The sequence below is a fragment of the Dromiciops gliroides genome, chromosome 3, assembly GCF_019393635.1.
Source record: "Dromiciops gliroides isolate mDroGli1 chromosome 3, mDroGli1.pri, whole genome shotgun sequence".
Classification (NCBI taxonomy): Eukaryota; Metazoa; Chordata; class Mammalia; order Microbiotheria; family Microbiotheriidae; genus Dromiciops; species Dromiciops gliroides.
The window spans coordinates 657,332,758-657,350,470 of record NC_057863.1 but is presented as its reverse complement, the minus strand read 5'-3'; the positions used below and the strand labels follow the sequence as shown (position 1 = coordinate 657,350,470).

The 17,713-nt window shown below is 49.6% G+C and overlaps 1 protein-coding gene across 1 annotated transcript; it reads right to left on the bottom strand.

Moving 5' to 3' along the window:
* Nucleotides 1-3,313: 3,313 nt before the first annotated feature.
* SLC6A16 (solute carrier family 6 member 16) lies at nt 3,314-11,621 on the bottom strand. Its single transcript, XM_043993998.1, has 11 exons — nt 11,441-11,621; nt 11,173-11,321; nt 10,954-11,080; nt 10,686-10,861; nt 10,477-10,587; nt 9,949-10,244; nt 9,322-9,508; nt 8,937-9,138; nt 4,464-4,623; nt 3,965-4,127; nt 3,314-3,706 (listed from the first exon to the last, which is right to left on the bottom strand). The coding sequence occupies exons 1-11, from the start codon at nt 11,619-11,621 to the stop codon at nt 3,314-3,316; spliced, it is 2,145 nt and encodes a 714-aa protein (XP_043849933.1).
* Between the last annotated feature and the right edge of the window lie 6,092 nt (nt 11,622-17,713).

Genomic DNA, 17,713 nt, shown 5'->3' with positions numbered 1-17,713 from the left:
GCCACCCCAACCCACTTAGCAAGGTGACTGGTAGTGGGTGCTTTGAAAAACGCCTATTCTTTGGCTCTTGAAGTAGCTCATTTGGAGAGTCCTTTGCACAGCATCCAGGATTGAGAGACAGAGGGCATTCTGTGCCAGGGACATGACTGCAGACCAACCACAAGGTGCTTTCTGGTTAGTGTCAGCGGCCCATTATCCTCTGAAGTTAAGGACTACCAAGGGGTTGCAGCAAAATGCCTGATCATCTTGTGCATGTCTCCTTGACATTTTGTGACTACATTCTGAGCTCTCCATGACCACATGGGTTCTGGTGGGAAGGAAAATGCTTTTCCTTTCACAAAACATTCTGAAAACCCTAAAGCCCATTTAAGGGTGTTCTTTCTGGCCCACGTCGTGTGCATTGATCCATAATAAGGTACATGGCTGTGGGTGAGTCTGTTTCCTATTATGTTTCTGCATGTGCTGATAGCTACCAAGTCCCTACAACTCTACTGTACAATCACAGTGATTGTCTTTGGTTATGCTAATTGAGGAATGTTTCTGGCATATTTTTACAAATGTATTCAGGTACCTGGGGTAATTTACAGGGACTGCAAATTCTTTGGCAGGGGCTGGGGGGGGTGAGGTGTGGATCTTGGGTAGCACATCCTACCAAACGAGGACTTTTGGTCGTCCCAACTCATGATTCCTACTCAGCTTTGTTAGTCTGCTGAATGGGGAACTGTTAAGAAGTGGGCAGGGTTTTTAATCTAGCTGGAGGATGGAAGTGATCAAGTGATGGTACTGATGGTAGAACACATGACCAGAGGCTGGGTATAAGTACCACTTTGTGGCTTCTGGGATTCCTTCGACTCTGATTTTATCTGCAATCTTTTTATGAGACCCTCTGAGAGGTGATAATAGTCCTCACCATTCCCTGAAGGAGTATGTGACATCCCTGGTCATTAACTCTCATGGGCAAGTTGCCAACATCCCATTTGGTCCTTGTGGAAAGGGGTGATTTTCTATATCCTTTAAATTGTAAAGAATTGTGATTTCAGGTTTCTATGACTCCATCTTTTGGCTGAAATTGGAAGCCCCAGCGCCGCACCTCTGAGCCAACACAGTGCTCCACCCACCTCGTGCCAACGCCTATGTGGGGCTTGCCAAATTATGATGGGAAGCCGGGTGAGGGCAGTCAGGTGACCTTCACCATGCAGATGCTGCAAGGCTGGCCATTCTACAAGCCAATTAGCTTGGGGCTGTGTGTGTGTGACTGCCCTGTTTCCTGTGGGAAAGGGGTTTGCTGGGGAGGAGAACGGAGGAGATTCTCCATTCTGGCGTGTGAGAGGAGAGAGACGGGGCACAGCCGTTTGTTCTTTGGGAACAGCTGAGTCAGGTTGGTGTGATTCAGGTTGTATTATTTTCCTTCCCCCATTCCCTTTTCCCCTTGTCGCTAGTTCTATTCATCTTTCTTGTGTTTTAAGTTCATTCTTGTTAATAAACCCTGTTTTGTTTTGTTTCTGAAAGAGGCTGTTAATCTCCTTCCCTACTCCAATATTATGGGGAGCTGCCCAACTAACACTCCCCAATTAAAATTTGGCCCTTACAAGATCAACTGCCATTACTGTCATGGGACAGATTCAGTCCTTAGAGAAATGGGTGGTGTCATTGGATACTTGGCAAATTTAGTTTTTTGAGGAAAGGCGTATCTGATTTACTGACTTGGGGGAATGGGTGGGTTCCTGATTAAGGTGTTCAGTTTTGTCCTTTGGGAAAAAAGAATGCCATCATTAGTTCTTATTCCTTAATACTTTTGACTTAAGATGATCAAGTCATGATCCCAAAAGATCATGACAAGCCTGAGCACTGGTCTCAGTAACTTTTTTTTGGTGAGGTAATTGGGGTTAAGTGACTTGCCCAGGGTCACACAGCTAGTAAGTGTCAAAAGTCTGAGGCTGGCTTTGAACTCAGGTCCTCCTGAATCCAGGGCTGGTGTCATATCCACTGTGCCACCTAGCTGCCCCTCAGTAACATTTTAATAGGAAAGAAGGAAAAGTCTTACACCTGGGTGAACTAATTTCAAGATAGAGATTTCAAGTGCAAGGAACTGAACAGATAGCCTATCTGAAAACCATCTGAGAATCTTAGTGGATCACCAGTTCCCCATGCACCAACAGTGTAGCATATCAATGAAGGGAGCTAATGTTATCTGAGGTGATGTTAAGAATAATGCCCAGGAGTCGGGTAGGTGGCACAGTGGATAAAGCACCGGCCCTGGATTCAGGAGTACCTGAGTTCAAAGCCGGCCTCAGACATTTGATACTTAATAGCTGTGTGACCCTGGTCAAGTCACTTAACCCCCATTGCCCCCCCCCAAAAAAAATAAATAAAATTTAAAAATTAAAAAAAAATGATGCCCAGGGGGAAGCTAGGTGGCGCAATGGATAAAAGCACTGGCCTTGGATTCAGGAAGACCTGAGTTCAAATCCAGCCTCAGACACGACACTAGCTGTGTGACCCTGGGCAAGTCAACTAACCCCCATTGCCTTGCAAAAAAAAAAAAATGACAATAAGTTGGAGAGTGAGCTGTCCAGAGGAGAAAAAGCAGAGTGGCAAAGGACCTTGAGTCCCTATCTTTTGGGCATCTGCTGAAAATTGGGCATGACCATGCTAACCACCTTGGATAAAATTTAGTGAGGGGCTGGGGGAGGAAGTGGAAGCGTCTGTGGAGGAGGGGTGTATCATTCTGTTTGTCCCCAGAGGGAAGGATCCAGAAGCCAAGGTGATGTGTCTCAGAGGCCAAATTGGGCTTAACTTCAGGAAAAGCTTCCTGAGAAGGAGAGCAGATCCCAAGCAGGATGGGCTGCCACGAGAGGAGGTGGGGCTACCCATTCACTAGAGGGCTTTAAGGCAGAGGCTAGAGGACCCCTTTTTGGGAAAGGGTTCTTTTTTTTTTTTTTTTTGGTGAGGCAATTGGGGTTAAGTGACTTGCCCAGGGTCACACAGCTAGTAAATGTCAAGTGTCCGAGGCCGTATTTTAACTCAGGTACTCCTGACTCCACGGCCAGTGCTCTATCCACTGCATCACCTAGCTGCCCCCTAGGAAAGGGTTCTTATGTAGGTAGGGGCTGGTGTAGACCACTTCAAGGACTCTCCAGCTATAAGGGGGAAGGGAAGGGCTGGACACCTGGAACCTTTCGGGCAGAGACTCGAACATACAATCCCTTCTCTAACACACCCAGCCGGTGTTCCCATGGAATCTGAGGGGGCTAAGAGGCCAGGCTGTTCCAGGCTGACACAGCAGAAAGCACCAGTGGTCCACCAGCCTCTTTTATTGAACTTCAGGCACTGCAGCCTGGGCCTTAGGAAACGCTGATCTCTTCCAGGAAGAGGCGGTCAATGCCTGCTTCTTCGGTGAGGCTGGCGATGAGACCGACTTCTGCGCTGGGGTTGGCGATGAGGCCGGCTTCTGCGCTGGGGTTGGCGATGAGACCGACTTCTGCGCTGGGGTTGGCGATGAGGCCGGCTTCTGCGCTGGGGTTGGCGATGAGGCTGGGGACGAAGTCACGGGAAGTTGGAGTAGGGAATTCTGAGGCAGCGGCAATATGACCGGCTTCTTTGTACACATCAACATGCCCACAGGGATGGGCAGAATGATTACAGCAATGACAAGAACAATAAAGATCACAGCCCACTTCGGGCAGGGAACGAATGACTCTGTGGACTGTGGAGACAAAGGCAGAGGTGACCAATCAGGGTGCCAGGGGATGGAGATTGGACCACTGAATCTAGATAGGGGCTCAGAGAGGGTGATTTCTGGGAAGAGGGGAGGGAGAGATGAGGAACAAGCATGCTGGGGCCCCTGGGGTGGCTGAGGGGTTCCCACAGCTGAGGGTTGGGGGGAAAGCATGCCTGGATCCTTGGAAGGGGGAAAGGATGAGGGAGCTACCACCTGGGAGCCTGAGGAGCCCTGGGGGCTCACCGTGCTCCTATCCCAGGCAGTATAGGTGGGGTATTTCCACAGCATGTCCACCAGGCTGCTTCCAAGAAGAATCACTACCCACAGCACCGTGAAGTACTGAAGCAGGCCTTCTTGCATGACAGACACATAGAACCCCAGGCTGTCCCACGACTCCCTAATGAACCTGGAAGCGGTCATGGCCAGGGTGCTGAGAGGTGGGGCTCCAAAAGCCCAAGGGCAGGAGGGCAGCCCTGGGTTCCCCTCCCCATATCCCCCGGGGTTCTCTCTGGGTTTCCCCCTCTGTCTCTGAAGGCCTCGCTCTTCCCAGATTTCTCTGGGGCTCCATTGGTCTTTGTGGACCTCCTTGGTCCCACTGGGGGTCCCCAACCCCCCTGTTCCCTCTTGGTTTGATCTCCCTGGGTCTCCCACATCCTTGGGGGTTCTTTGGTTTCTCCTAGAGTCCCTGTGTCTCCCTTTAAGTCTTTCTGATGCTCCCTGGGTGATCTTGGCTCACAGTCACCTCTTAACCCCATAAATCCAGGCCACAGCAAAGTTCTCACAGAGGATCACAACAAATAGAGGCAGGACAGCAGCAAAGTCATCAAATAAGTTCAGGAAGTAGAAGCCAGAGCGCTGGGTGAAGAGGAGACCAAACAGGAAGCCCAGGCAGCCGATGGTCACTGACGGGAAAGGGGAAACTGTGTCAGGATGGGACAGGGGAGGTCAGAGGTCAGAGGTCAAAGATGCATGGGCATCACATGAGGTAGGATTGGGGGCAGGTCCAGCCAGGTATCCAAGTGTCAGTCAAGTTGGTCTCGGGTTAGGAAAAGGTCAGAGAGATGGGACTTGAGAGCAGGGCTGCTCCCTGACTCTCTTGTACCCCCAAGCCCCCAGTCCCAGGTACTACTCCTTTTTTTTTGAGGGGCAATGAGGGTTAAGTGACTTGCCCAGGATCACACAGCTAGTTAAGTGTCAAGAGTCTAAGGCCATATTTGAACTCAGGTCCTCCTGAATCCAGGGCCATTGCTTTGTCCACTGCACCACCTAGCTGCCCCGCCAGGTCCTACTCTTAAACATCTCTTGAGAATCCCACAAAGCCTCATTCCCCAACCAGAACCTCAGCTATGAAACTTCCTGACAGAGGCAGCTAGGTGGCGCAGTGGATAAAGCACCAGCCCTGGATTCAGGAGGACCTGAGTTCAAATCTGGCCTCAGACACTTAGCACTTACTAGCTGTGTGACCCTGGGCAAGTCACTTAACCCCAATTGCCTCACCAAAAAGAAAAAGAACCTTCCTGACAAAACAGAGGCCCCCGCCATGAGCCACCTCCTCTCCCCATCACATCTCAAAGCTCATCGACATCATCCCCATTCTCCCCAAGAGTTCCAAACGAGCCCCTTTTCTCAGTTCTCTTCCTTCTTGACTCTTCTGGCTCCTGAAACTCCCTCCCCCCACTTTGGAGGCCACTGTTTTATCGGGGCTCCACCTTTGGCAGAGTGACTTGTCTCGTGTTCTAAGAATATTTGCATCAGGGATTAATCTTTGAAATACTTGGCAGGGGATAAAGATCAGTTTGGTCCAGAGGCTTTTTCCATGTTGGCAATTCATTTATGACTTACTCAATTTCTTTTTCTAAGATTGGGTGAAGATATGATTTTTTTTTTGCTTTGGGGAGGTTGAGCATTTGATATATAAAGATGTGCCCCTTTGGAGGGTGGGCAGCTAGCTGGCACTGCAGTGGATAGAGCTTGACATTGGGAAGACTCATCTTCATGAGTTCATATCCAGCCTCACAGACTTACTAGCTGTGTGACCCTGGGCAAGTCACTTAAACCATTTGCCTCGGTTTTCTCATCTGTAAAATGAACTGGAGAAGGAAATGGCCAACCATCACAGTGTCTTTGCCAAGTAAAGCCTCGAATGGGGTCAGGAAGAGTCAGACACGGTTAAACAACAACAAGCAGCCCCTTTTAGATTTTATCGGAGCTGAAAGACATCCAGGCAGGGACAGAGACAAGAGAAGCTCAATCCTTTTCAGGTGGAATTGAATCATTCTGCTATTTATAAAGTATCTGAGGCTTTCTGTGACTCATTAGCATATAAAAAGCATTTTCTGCAGCTGTTTTACAAATATGATCTCATTTGAGTCTCGCAACCATCCTGGGAGGAATGATATTATCATCCCCATGTTATAGATGAGGCTCCTGAGGCGGACAGCAGCAGAGAGACTTGCTCAGGGTCACACACCTAGGAGGCATCTGAGGCAGGACTTGAACTCAGATCTTCCTAACTCCAGGCCCAAAGCTCTGTCTACTGAGAAATCCTGAATACCCAGAGCAAGTTGGTTGGTTAATGGGCTAATAATGGTCGTTGTTTAGTTATGGCCTAGATTGTAAAGATGAAGATTTGGGAAATTTCCAAGGTCACCATATGTTAGGATGAGATCCTTCACCAAGGGAAACTAGCCCTGAAGCAGAAAAAGTTGGCAAATGGTGAAGTTATCTTTCCCACCTTCTGCCAGCGATCTGACAAAGCCCAGGGCTGCAGCCCCAAGGGCACGGGATAACAGAGGCTTCTGCCAATGTGAAGCTAAGGTTCCCTGGCTTCCAGCTCAAAACGTACAGTAGCTCCCTCAGCCCCCGGAGTCCCACAGATGCATCAGAGATACTGTGCCCGGGGTGAGGAGGGGCAGTGGTATCAACCCTGTTTGACGAGGCTAACCCAGCCGTGGAGAGACCATCGGGGGAGGCCAGAGCTGGGCCTCAGCTGAGCCACACAAGCCTCACAATCGCTGCTTCTAAGCACATACCCATTCCCTCCATGCTGTGTCTGTGAGAGAGCATGTCGGAGGTTTGTTGAGAGAAATATTTTGTGCCAGTTGTTCTTGCTGTGACTCTTACTTTGGATAAAGGGAAGCACGCTGGTGGGGGCTTGTGGGTTACAGCAGTACCAGTCACCCTTAGAATAGGAGGTCATGGGGCAGCTAGGTGGCTCAGTGAATGAAGCACCGGCCCGGGATTCAGGAGGACCTGAGCTCAAATCCAACCTCAGACATTTGACACTTACTAGCTGTGTGACCCTGGGCAAGTCACTTAACCCTCATTGCCACGCCAAAAAAAAAAAAAAAGGTTACAGCCACCCTCTGGGGAGCAACCTACAAGTTCAAGTTCACAGGCCGGTTCCAGGCATGGACTCCTATCTTAGTAGCTGATCATTAATAGGAACTTGCCTGCTTAACTGGCTGATTCTCAGTTTCTTTTGCTCGACCATCATCCATATCCTGCTAATTGTGGGGGGGGGGTCCCTAAGGCTATGCCCCCAGGCCCTCTTCCCTTCTCCCTCAAACTTTGTCTCTGTCACTCTCTCCCCTCTATCCACCTCTCTATCTCTGTCTCTCCCTCTTCCCTCTAGCTCTCTCTCCCTCCTTCTCTCTATCTCTGTCTCCCCCTCTGTCTCTGTCTCTCTCCTCCCTGTCTATCTCTATCTCTGTCCCTGTCTCTCCCCCTCTCTTCCCCTCCCTCTGTCTCCCTCTCTCTATCTCTGTCTCTCCTTTGTCTCTCCCTCTTTTTCCTCTCTCCCCTCCCTCTCTCTATCTCTGTCTCTCCCTCTGTCTCTGTCTCTCCCTCTCTCCCCTCCCTCTGTCTCTCTCCCCTCCCTGTCTATCTCTGTCTCTGTCTCTTCCTCCTCTCTCCCCTCCCTCTGTCTTCTCCCTCTCTTCCTTCCCTCTCTCTCTCTCTCTCTCTCTCTTTTTTTGGTGGGGCAATGGGGGTTAAGTGACTTGCCCAAGGTCACACAGCTAGTAAGTGTCAAGTGTCTGAGGCCGGATTTGAACTCAGGTACTCCTGAATCCAGGGCCGGTGCTTTATCCACTGTGCCACCTAGCCGCCCCTATCTCTATCTCTTAATATCTTTCTTCCTTTCTCGAAGATCTCATCAGTGGCCATGAGCACATCTCTACGCAGGTGATTCCCAAGTCTCTATAGCCAACCCTTCCAAGTCTCTTGATCTGAGGCCCACATCACAAACCGTCTGTTGAGCATTTTCACCACATGTCCCAGAGACATCCCAAATGTGTTATGTCCAAAGGAGAGCTCCCCTTTCTGCCTGGTGCTTAGCTCAGTGCCTGGCACATAGAAGGCGCATCTCACTGACTGTCCAACTCTACCTTTCCCCCTAAGGTTCCTATTTCTGCCAAGGGCACCCCCCCCATCACTCAGGGTCACACCCTCCAAGTTAGCCTTGACTCCTTGTTTTCACTTGCCCTCAATATCCTCCCTCCATAGCAGTTTCCGTCCCCTCTGCTCATATAGCCACCCTCTTAATTCAGACTTTCATCACCTCCTGCCTTCACTATTGTGGTGCCTTGTCCCAAATATTCCTCCAGGAGCAGCTAGGTGGCACAGTAGATAGAACACCGGCCCTGGAGTCAGGAGGACCTGAGTTCAAATCCGGCCTCAGACACTTAACACTTACTAGCTGTGTGACCCTGGGCAAGTCACTTAACCCCAATTGCCTCACTAAAAACAAAAAAACAAACAAACAAAAATCCCTCCAATGCCCAGGTCTGACCGTATCATCTCCCTGCTCCAAAACCTAGAGTTCCCTATTGCTTCAAGGGTATGTGACAACTGGATGTGAAGCACTCTTCAGTCAGGGGTTTAAATCCCTCTGTAACCCAGCCCCAGCTGATCTTTCCTCAAACTGCCTATATGCTGTTCCCTGCACACGTGGCATGGCCAGAGTCCATGCCTTTGCAGAGGCTGTGCCCCACGCCTGGCATGCTCTCCTCATCATAGAAGTCCTGGCTTTCTTTGTGGCTCTGCTAAGAGGCCTCCCCCAGGGACCTCTCACTGGAGGGTAGGGATTGCTTCTGGGTTGTCCCCAGTGCCCAGCACAAGGTCTGCCCTGAACAGGGTGGGGCTTCATCAGTGCTTGGTGCATTGAACAGAGCCAAGGTCAGAGGTTGAGAGTCAAGGGTCAGGGTATACCTACCCGTGATGGTCGAGCGGGAATTGCGGAGGCAGGGGAAGGCATCCTGAAGCTGTGTCAGGATACCCTGCATCAGTCCCAGGGAAGTGCTCAGCCCCAGGTTGATGAGCATCAGGAAGAAGATGACAGACCAGAAGGGGGAACCTGGGAACTTGGTTATTGCCTCAGTGAACGCCACGAAGACTAGCCCAGGCCCTTGTATGTTCTGTGGGCAGGGGAAGGAGGCAGGACGCTCAGGCTGACTGGGAGCCCGCTGGGCCCCGGCCTCCCCAGAGCTTCCCCCGTCCTGTCCCCCTGACCTGGGCCTGAATAAATTCACTTGGAGAAGTCCCAAGTGCCACCCCCCAGGCCCTTCCCCTTCAGGAGCCCCTGCCCTGGCCACACCAACACGGTTGATCTCCTGCTCCAAGTTACAATCGGGCACGTGCTGCAGAACCTTCTTCTTTAGATCACTGTCAAGATGATAGAGCCACATGGTGTATGCTCTGACCGGCTTCTTCAACAGGTTTGTGGGGGGGCTGGCTTCTAGGGGCAGCTCCCCGACTTTGATCAGTTGCCACAGCTTCGAAGAGCTCCTGGTCGGGGAGGGGGGGAGGTTCTCACTGTCCAGTCTCCCTCCATTGCTTCCTTCTTCAGGAAGTGCCCCAGACTGGCAGAACTATGAGGGTCTGCAGTGGGCAGCTTGGCAGCCCCAGCCCTGACTGGAAGGAATGATGGGACAGGGCTAGGGGGTGGCAGAGGGGAGGGATGAGGCTGAGAACCAGAAGCCAGAAGCCAGAGGGGACCGAGCGCAGTGGAGCTGGTGCCCTTGGGATGGGGCTAGATTCTGTCCAGGACAGAGCACGCTCCCGCCTCAGCCTGGCCCCTCCACCTCCACCAGAAGGAAGCTTCTGTCCCAGACACAAAACCTTGTCCACTTTGGGCGAGCTGCCCCCCAGAATATAGGAGTCCCCCCTCCCCTCCTGGAGTGCCCCTTCAGCAGCAGGGGACGTGGGGGGGGCAGTCTGTCACTCACCGATTGCTGCATTCACGGGTAGAGACGGAGGCCCGGAAACCCAGCACACTGAACACCACCAGGGTAGCCAGGAGGCAGGAAGCCAGGTTGGCGAAGGCCAAGATGAAGGCATCCTGGGCAGAGTTGCTACTCTTGTTTGCATAGGAGGACAAGACCAAGATGCCACCAAAGCCCAGCCCCATGTTGTAGAACACCTGGGATCCGGCCTGTTGCCACAGAATTGGAGAGGTAATGGCTGACATCTGCAAGGGGAGGGAGGAGGCAAGAGCCAGAGAAGTCCGAGTCCCCGACCTGCCCTGCCGCTCCAGAGACTCCGAGGGAGACATTGAGAAGGATGGAAATGCAGGAAGCTCCTAGACCCTGGGCCGAGTGTCCACAGAGAGGAAACTGGACAGGGCAGAGGGGGCGGCTTCAAAGTCGCCTGTCCCTAGTTAACTCCGGGGCACATCATTTGACAGAGGCTCCAAGAGGGGCAGGGACTCTGAGCCTGGATCTCCAGTGCCCCCCCTACTGCCGGGGGCCCCTCACCTGGGTAGACACCAAGTGACGTAGCCCATAGATGGCACCTTCCAGAAGGTAGCTTCGGAAGAGGAAGCAGGACAGGACGACGTAGGGGAATATGACGGAGAAGTAGACAATCTAGAGGCAGGCGAGGTCAGAGGTCAGACCAGGGCCCATGGGGTTAAGGGTACGTGGGGTCAAAGTTCACTGGGGTCAGGGGTTTGCAAGTCCCTTACCTTCCCTTTGGCCGAGGTGCCCTGCATCGAGATGAGTATGATGAAGAACCAAACGACCAAATTGCAGATGGTGAGGCTCGGGACCATGCCTCCACTGTCCTCGATGCTACTTGTGATCTCCAGGGTCTTACAGTACCAGAAATAAATGGACGGGGTGCTGCGGGTACACTCAGGATCTGGGGACCAGACAGGAATGATACAGCTGCCTTGTAGGAGGAGGGGAGAGGCAGCACAGAGTCCCCGGGTCCCAGCCCCACTGGCCGCTCACCAGGGCTGCTAGCGTTTGTCCACACTGGGCAATAGCTCCAAGGTAGTGGGTACTGGAAGGAGTTGCTGAGGTAGAAGATGCTCCAAGCAATGACCACGTTATAATAGATAATCACCATGAAGCATACCTGCAGGGGTAGGGCAGAGGCTCAGCCGGGCTGGGCTCCTGGCCCACCACCCCGTGAGAGCTGGAAGTGTGGAGGGGCCCCCCAAGCCTCACCAGGCTGCAGGCCAGGCTCACACCCCACATCCTGGGGTGGATCTGCCTCCAGATATCAAAGCGTAGGTTCTGTCCCAAAGCCATCTCCATGAACACCAAGGGGATGCCCAGGATGAAAAGCAGCACCACATAGGTTAGAAGGAAGGTACCTGGAGGGCGTAGGACAGAGGAGAAGCAGCTCAGGGGCTCGGGCATCCTCCTGGGGCCACAGCCTCAGGCTCTCCTCCAGCCTTGCCCCTCCGGATCCCCCCCACCCCATTCAGCTCACCTCCTCCATTCTCGTAGCACAAAGAAGGGAACCTCCAGATGGTGCCCAATCCCACACAAAAGCCCACCTGCATCAGGAGGTGCTCAGCCCTGCTGCTCCTGACCTGACTGTTGTCTGTACTGTCCGTGACCTGCTGGGTCATGTGCTGGGTGGCCTTTGGAGTACCCTTCTCAGCCTTCATTCTGTGGCCCGGGCCCAGAGGGCCGGTCCTCCCTTGGTGGGGGGGGGGGGAGCAGATGCCCAGAAAGCAGGGGGGTGGGGGAGGAGCTGGGGAGGACTCAAACTGGGGACCCCATCTCCCACCGGCCCTAGGTGAGCACAAAGCAGAGATCACCCAGTCGGGTCCCTCTGCTTCTTAGCTGGGAAACAGCACAGCCCCAGGGCCTGACCCAGGGCTTGTGACTCCCAAATCAGCTCCTGCCCCCTTCAATCCCTCCAACCCCAAAGACATCCCCATTCACACACACACACACACACACACACACACCCGCCGCCCCCCCTCAGGATCTAGAACTGAGACCCACCACAAACACCTAGAAAATAGACTTGCACAGTCCTTCTAGAACTCAAACACTGACCTTAAACCCAACCACCCTCCGGAGCTCAGAATACCATCGTCAAATTCAAGAACCTGGAAACCTCTGGAAGCTTCACCTTGAAACCAAGGCCTAGCACTAGAACCTAGGAGCCAACATCTCTAGCCCCCAGGAGGGTATAGATCTAGAACTTAAGAGCAACTTCTGCCATCCATGTAGATCGCAGACCTAGAACTAAGGACTTCACCTGTGAGGAATCCCAGAGCCTAGACCTAGAACCTGAGAGCAGTCCCCCAAACCCCCAGACCACTTCCCAAATTAGAACTGAGGCCCTTCCTCGGTAGGACTGTTTCGACCTACATCTCAGTCCTCTGGTACCTGGTGGAGGGAGGGAAGACTAAGTTTGGGTCTGGGAGGTAGGGACAGGGAACACCCTCCGCTCAATACCCAGAGCAGGGGCTCCCCGACCCCAGGGAGGCCGGGGGCCAGGACGCCTGGGTCCCTGTACTGGTCTTAGAGCACGAGGGCGTAGTGTTGATGGGAGGAGTCCAGTCACTACCTCGTTGGGTCCCTCGCGCAAGCCCTCAGTCTGGAAGGTATCTAGGGTGAGGGGTGGGGGGAAGCATGGGGGCGTGGCTTCTAGAATCCTACCCATTGAACAAAAGTCCCGGAAAAGCCGGCTGGCCGCCGGGGGGATGGGGGTGGGGGTGGGGGTGGGGGGTTATTTCCCCGCCTCCGTACACTCCTGCTCCCAGCCTCATCTCCTCGTCTACCCTACGCACTGGGATCTCCATGCACTAAAAACGTTTTCTTCCTTCTCAACTGGACACGCCCCTCATCTCGTGGTATGCGGGGCTTGGGGGGGGGGGGGGGGTCTCTAAGAGATGAGCCCCTTTCCTAATTCCTTTTGCTCCTCTGTTCCCCCCACCCTGAGTTCTGACTTCCCACTGCAGACCCAAGCGCTGGGGTCTCGGGAGGGAGCGCGAGAAGTCTCTCTGATCCTTGTGCGCAAACGTGACAACGCTGGCCAATTGACAAATGTAGCGCTGGTGGGGGTGAGTGCTCTTCGAGCCCTGGGACAGACAACCCAGAGTAACAATGTTGGTCGATGGGCGGACTCAGTCCCTTTGGGGAGTGGGCCCGAAGCGCGGCTGCCTTTCGATAGGGCTCGAAGGTTTGCAAATCACTTCTTCTGTCATACAGAAGAGGCCGAGATTCCGAGCTGAGGTCATTCTCATGGGGTCACCGAGCCAGAAAGTATCAAAGGCAAGATTCAACCCCTGGTCTGGCCCTGACTCCCAGTCCAATCCTCGATATCGGATGGTCCTTCCAGTTGGTTGCTGGAGGAGAGGAAGGGGGAAGGAGCAGAGGAGACGGAGTAGAGAGGAGGGGGGAAAGGGAGTAGGGAGAAAGGGGAGAGGGGGAGGAAAAAGGGGAGGGGAGAGAAGAGAAGGGAAGGGGGAAGGAAAGGAATGAATTCATTGGATTGGTTGGTCGATTGATTCAATTAAGGTAACCCGGCCTTTTAAAAAATAATAAACATTTTTATTTATAGGGTTTTTGTGTGTGTGTGGTTTTTTTTTGGTGAGGCAATTGGGGTTAAGTGACTTGCCCAAGGTCACACAGCTAGTAAGTGTTAAGTGTCTGAAGCCAAATTTGAACTCAGGTTCTCCTGAATCCAGGGCCAGTGCTCTATCCACTGCGCCACCTAGCTGCCCCCTATTTATAGTTTTGAGTTCCAAATTTTATCCCTCCTTCCCTCCCTCCCCTCTTCCCTCCCTGAGACGGTAAGCAATCAGATATGGGTTATACATGTGCAATTATGTAAAACTTTACCATATTAGTCATTTTGTATAAGAAAACTTGAATAAAAGAAAAAATGAAAGAAAATGAAAAATAGCATGCTTCAGTCTATGCTCAATCAATATCAGTTCTTTCTTTGGAGGTGGAGAGTATGTTTCATCAATAGTCCTTTGGGAAAAAAAAATTTTTTTAAATAGTCCTTTGGATCACTGTATTGCTGAAAATAGTTAAGTCGTTCACAGTTCCTCATCACTTCACTATGTGTCAGTTTTCCAGGTCTTTCTGAAGTCATCCTGCTTGTCATTTCTTATAGCACAACTATATACACACACACACACACACATACATTTACATATATATATATATATATATATATATCACAGCTTGTTTAGCCATTCCCCAATTGATGCGCATTTCTTTGATTTCCATTTGATTTCCAATTCTTAACTACCACAAAAACAGCTGTTATAAATATTTTTGTAAAATAGGTCTTTTTCTCTTTTGGGGGATGTCTTTGGGATATAAACCTAGCAGTGATATTGCTGGATCAAAGGGTAAGTACAGTTCTCTAGCCCTTTGGGCATAGTTCCAAACTGTTCCCCAAAATGGTTGGATCTTTTTGCAACTCTACCAACAGTGGATTAGTATCCATCTGGGCTTTTTGAGATCATATAAATAATATATGTATCCTTACACACATATATAATATAATATAATTATAATATAATTATGATATAATATAATAATATAATTACCCTTACAAACACATAGATATAAAATTATGTTAACTCTTACATGTATGTTAATAATACAGTCTACATATATAATCATGTCTAACCTTATATATATTCATTCATCTACTCCAAATATCCAATTCTGTATTTACCTTTACATATATATAAAATTATACATCTACCCATACCTATATAATTATTTACCTACCCTTATATATATAATTATATATCTACCTTTACATTTATAGCTACCCTTGCAGTTTCATCCTGTTTTGTTCTCTAAAATAGCTTTTAGATATCTTTTGTTTATTACATTGTCTACATTCTTCCCCCTCCTCTCCTCCTAGACCCCCCCACCCTTATACTCCCTCTCAGAGACACATCCTGTCTGGCTTACACAACAATAGGGTCTTTGAGCTGGCTTCCTGGAGATAAACAATTCTTTTGGAATCTGTGGCTTCTTAGGGTTAGGAGTTATGACCGAAATAACCACCCAGATTGCTCTTGGGAATCTGTGAAAGCTACCGGATCATATGCGTTCCTCAAAACTCTCCCGAGTTGAGAGAGCTGGTGTCATGGTGGCTAGAACACTGGGGGTGGAGTCAGGAAGACGTGAGTTCAAACGTGACCTCAGATACTTGGCAGCTGAGTGACCCTGAGCAAGTCACTTTCCCTCTGTTTCTTCCAGTATAAAATGGGATCTAGCGATAACATGTATTGTTGTGAGGATGAAATGACAGAATATTAGTTAAGAGCTTTGCCCATTCGGGAAGTGCTTAATAAATGCTTCTTTTCCTCCTGCTTTGTGTTTCTACGCAAGTGATCCTGCTTTCCTAACTCCAGGTCTTGCTCTCTATCCACTGCACCACCTAGCTGCCCAAAACCAATCATCCCCACCTGATATTCAACTGTTCCAGTATAATTAGTGCATAAGTACAAATGGGAGACGTGATTTTAAAAAAAGAAATACTTAGGGGGCAGCTAGGTGGCACAGTGGATAAAGCACCGACCCTGGATTCAGGAGGACCTGAGTTCAAATGAGGTCTCAGACATGTGACAGTTACTAGCTGTGTGACCCTGGGCAAGTCACTTAACCCCCACTGCCCCGCAAAAAAAAAAAAAAGAAAGAAAAAATACTTAAACACAATTTATGACCCTGCAAAATAGCATTTAAACTAAATGGGGGTAAATTGCTCTGTCTCTGAGGAGTCACAGTAATTGTGATTTTCCTTTGGCCAAGAGAATCACTACACTGATTCCACTGACTAAATGAGAGCTTCTTAAACTGTAACTGAATGTGGAGGTCAAGACAAATTTGGCAACAGGAAAAGGCTAAGAAGCTTTTTATATGCCTATATATCTGGGGTCATGTACAAATTTCTCAGGTGAAAAGGGGTGGCAAGTGGAGAAAGTTTAAGAAGGCCTGGCCTAAATAATGGATCTCAACCTAGTTCCCTTTTTGCCAAGAGCTTTTCCCAGTTTTTCTACTAATGTGATCTGGCTAGATTTAAAAAACCACTGGAATGTCTTGAAGGTCAGTGGTCCGAAATGCCAAGTATGATTCAGTATCCTTCATGATAAACTATCTTTAGTTAGGAGGTACTCAGACTGTTTTCTTCATCGTCCAGGACAAGTATGGAAAAACCCACCCATGCCTCTAAGAACATGGGTCCAGGCACCCTTGAAGAAAGCTTTGCTGTCCTCATCTTCAGCAATCTTCCTCCAAAAGTCAGTTGTCACAGTGTTCATGATATCAGCTCCCTTTTCCTCACCTGGGCTAGAGATACCCTGGAACTATTTGTTATTTCTTACACTAGATGGGGGCTAAACTGAAATATGTACCTTTGATCTATGAGCCATTGGCCACATTTGGAAGTTGGTCAGTATCAGCTACCCCAAGCTTCTAGCGAACTTGAGTAATGATTGGACCTACCTTAACAGCAAGGGGGCTGGCAAAACCCCCTGATCCAACAGACATGGACTTTTTTCTTTCCTTACTTCCTTATTATCATAAGAGATACATTGAACATGGTCTGAGATGAAATGTCTCTGGATTCAAGATGAAACAGAATTTTCCTCCTCTGGTTTCAGAAAAAACCTGGAAACACTTATATGATCTGCTATGAAGTAAAGTGAGCAGAACCAGGAGAACACTGTACACAGTGACAGAAACATTGTAACAAAGATCAACTGCGAAAGACTTGGCTCCTCTGATCAAGGCAATGATCCAAGACAATTCCAAAGGACGCTTGATGAAAAATCCTTTCTACCTCCAGAGAGAGAACTGATGGATTCTGAGTGCAGATTGAAACACTTTTTTTCATATCCTTTGTACTTCTGGCTTTTTATTATAATTATTTTTTGCAACATGATTAATATGGAAAAATGTTTTGCATAATTTCACATGTATAATTGATACCATACTACTTACCTTCTCAGTGGATGGGGGAGGGGAGGGGAGGAAGAGAATTTAGAACTCAAAATTTTAAAAGAAATACTAAAAATCAGCTTATTTCTTCTCTAAACAGGTTGAATACTGTAACAGGTTGTCTCTGAGACAACACAAGACAACTCTAGACAACATAAGCACTTTCTTTAGTTGCCTTTTGTCTCCTCAGCCTGTGTGAAATGAATCATCAAAGATGGGGGGGGGGTAGAGTTTTGCCAGAGAAAATAGGGACATCTGGGTATTATATGTTGAGGCATGATAATCCCAGGGCATGTCAGCTATGGGATGAATGGATTTTTTCATGTGCAATAACCCCACCCCCCACAATGGTCAATAGAGGGAAGCTTAGACTGGGACAAAATCATGCCTTTGAAAAGACTTCAGAGGGGCAGCTAGATGGTGCAGTGGATAGAGCACTGGCCCTGGAGTCAGGAGTACCTGAGTTCAAATCCGGCCTCAGACACTTACTAGCTGTGTGACCCTGGGCAAGTCACTTAACCCCAATTGCCTCACTTAAAAAAAAAAAAAGAAAAAAAAAGAAAAGACTTCAGAGTTCCAAGGGCTGATGATCCAAAATGAAGAATGCGTGACCAACTTTCATTCCCATGAGGAAACGTGGAAAAGATGACTAGACCTCTCAAGCACAACCACGAAAGAATTACTGAAAGAAAATGGGAGGAAATGGCTGCTAAAGGCCTTAAAGGAAAAATACTGGTGATCTTACACATCAAAAACCCTCCCATTGTTTCCT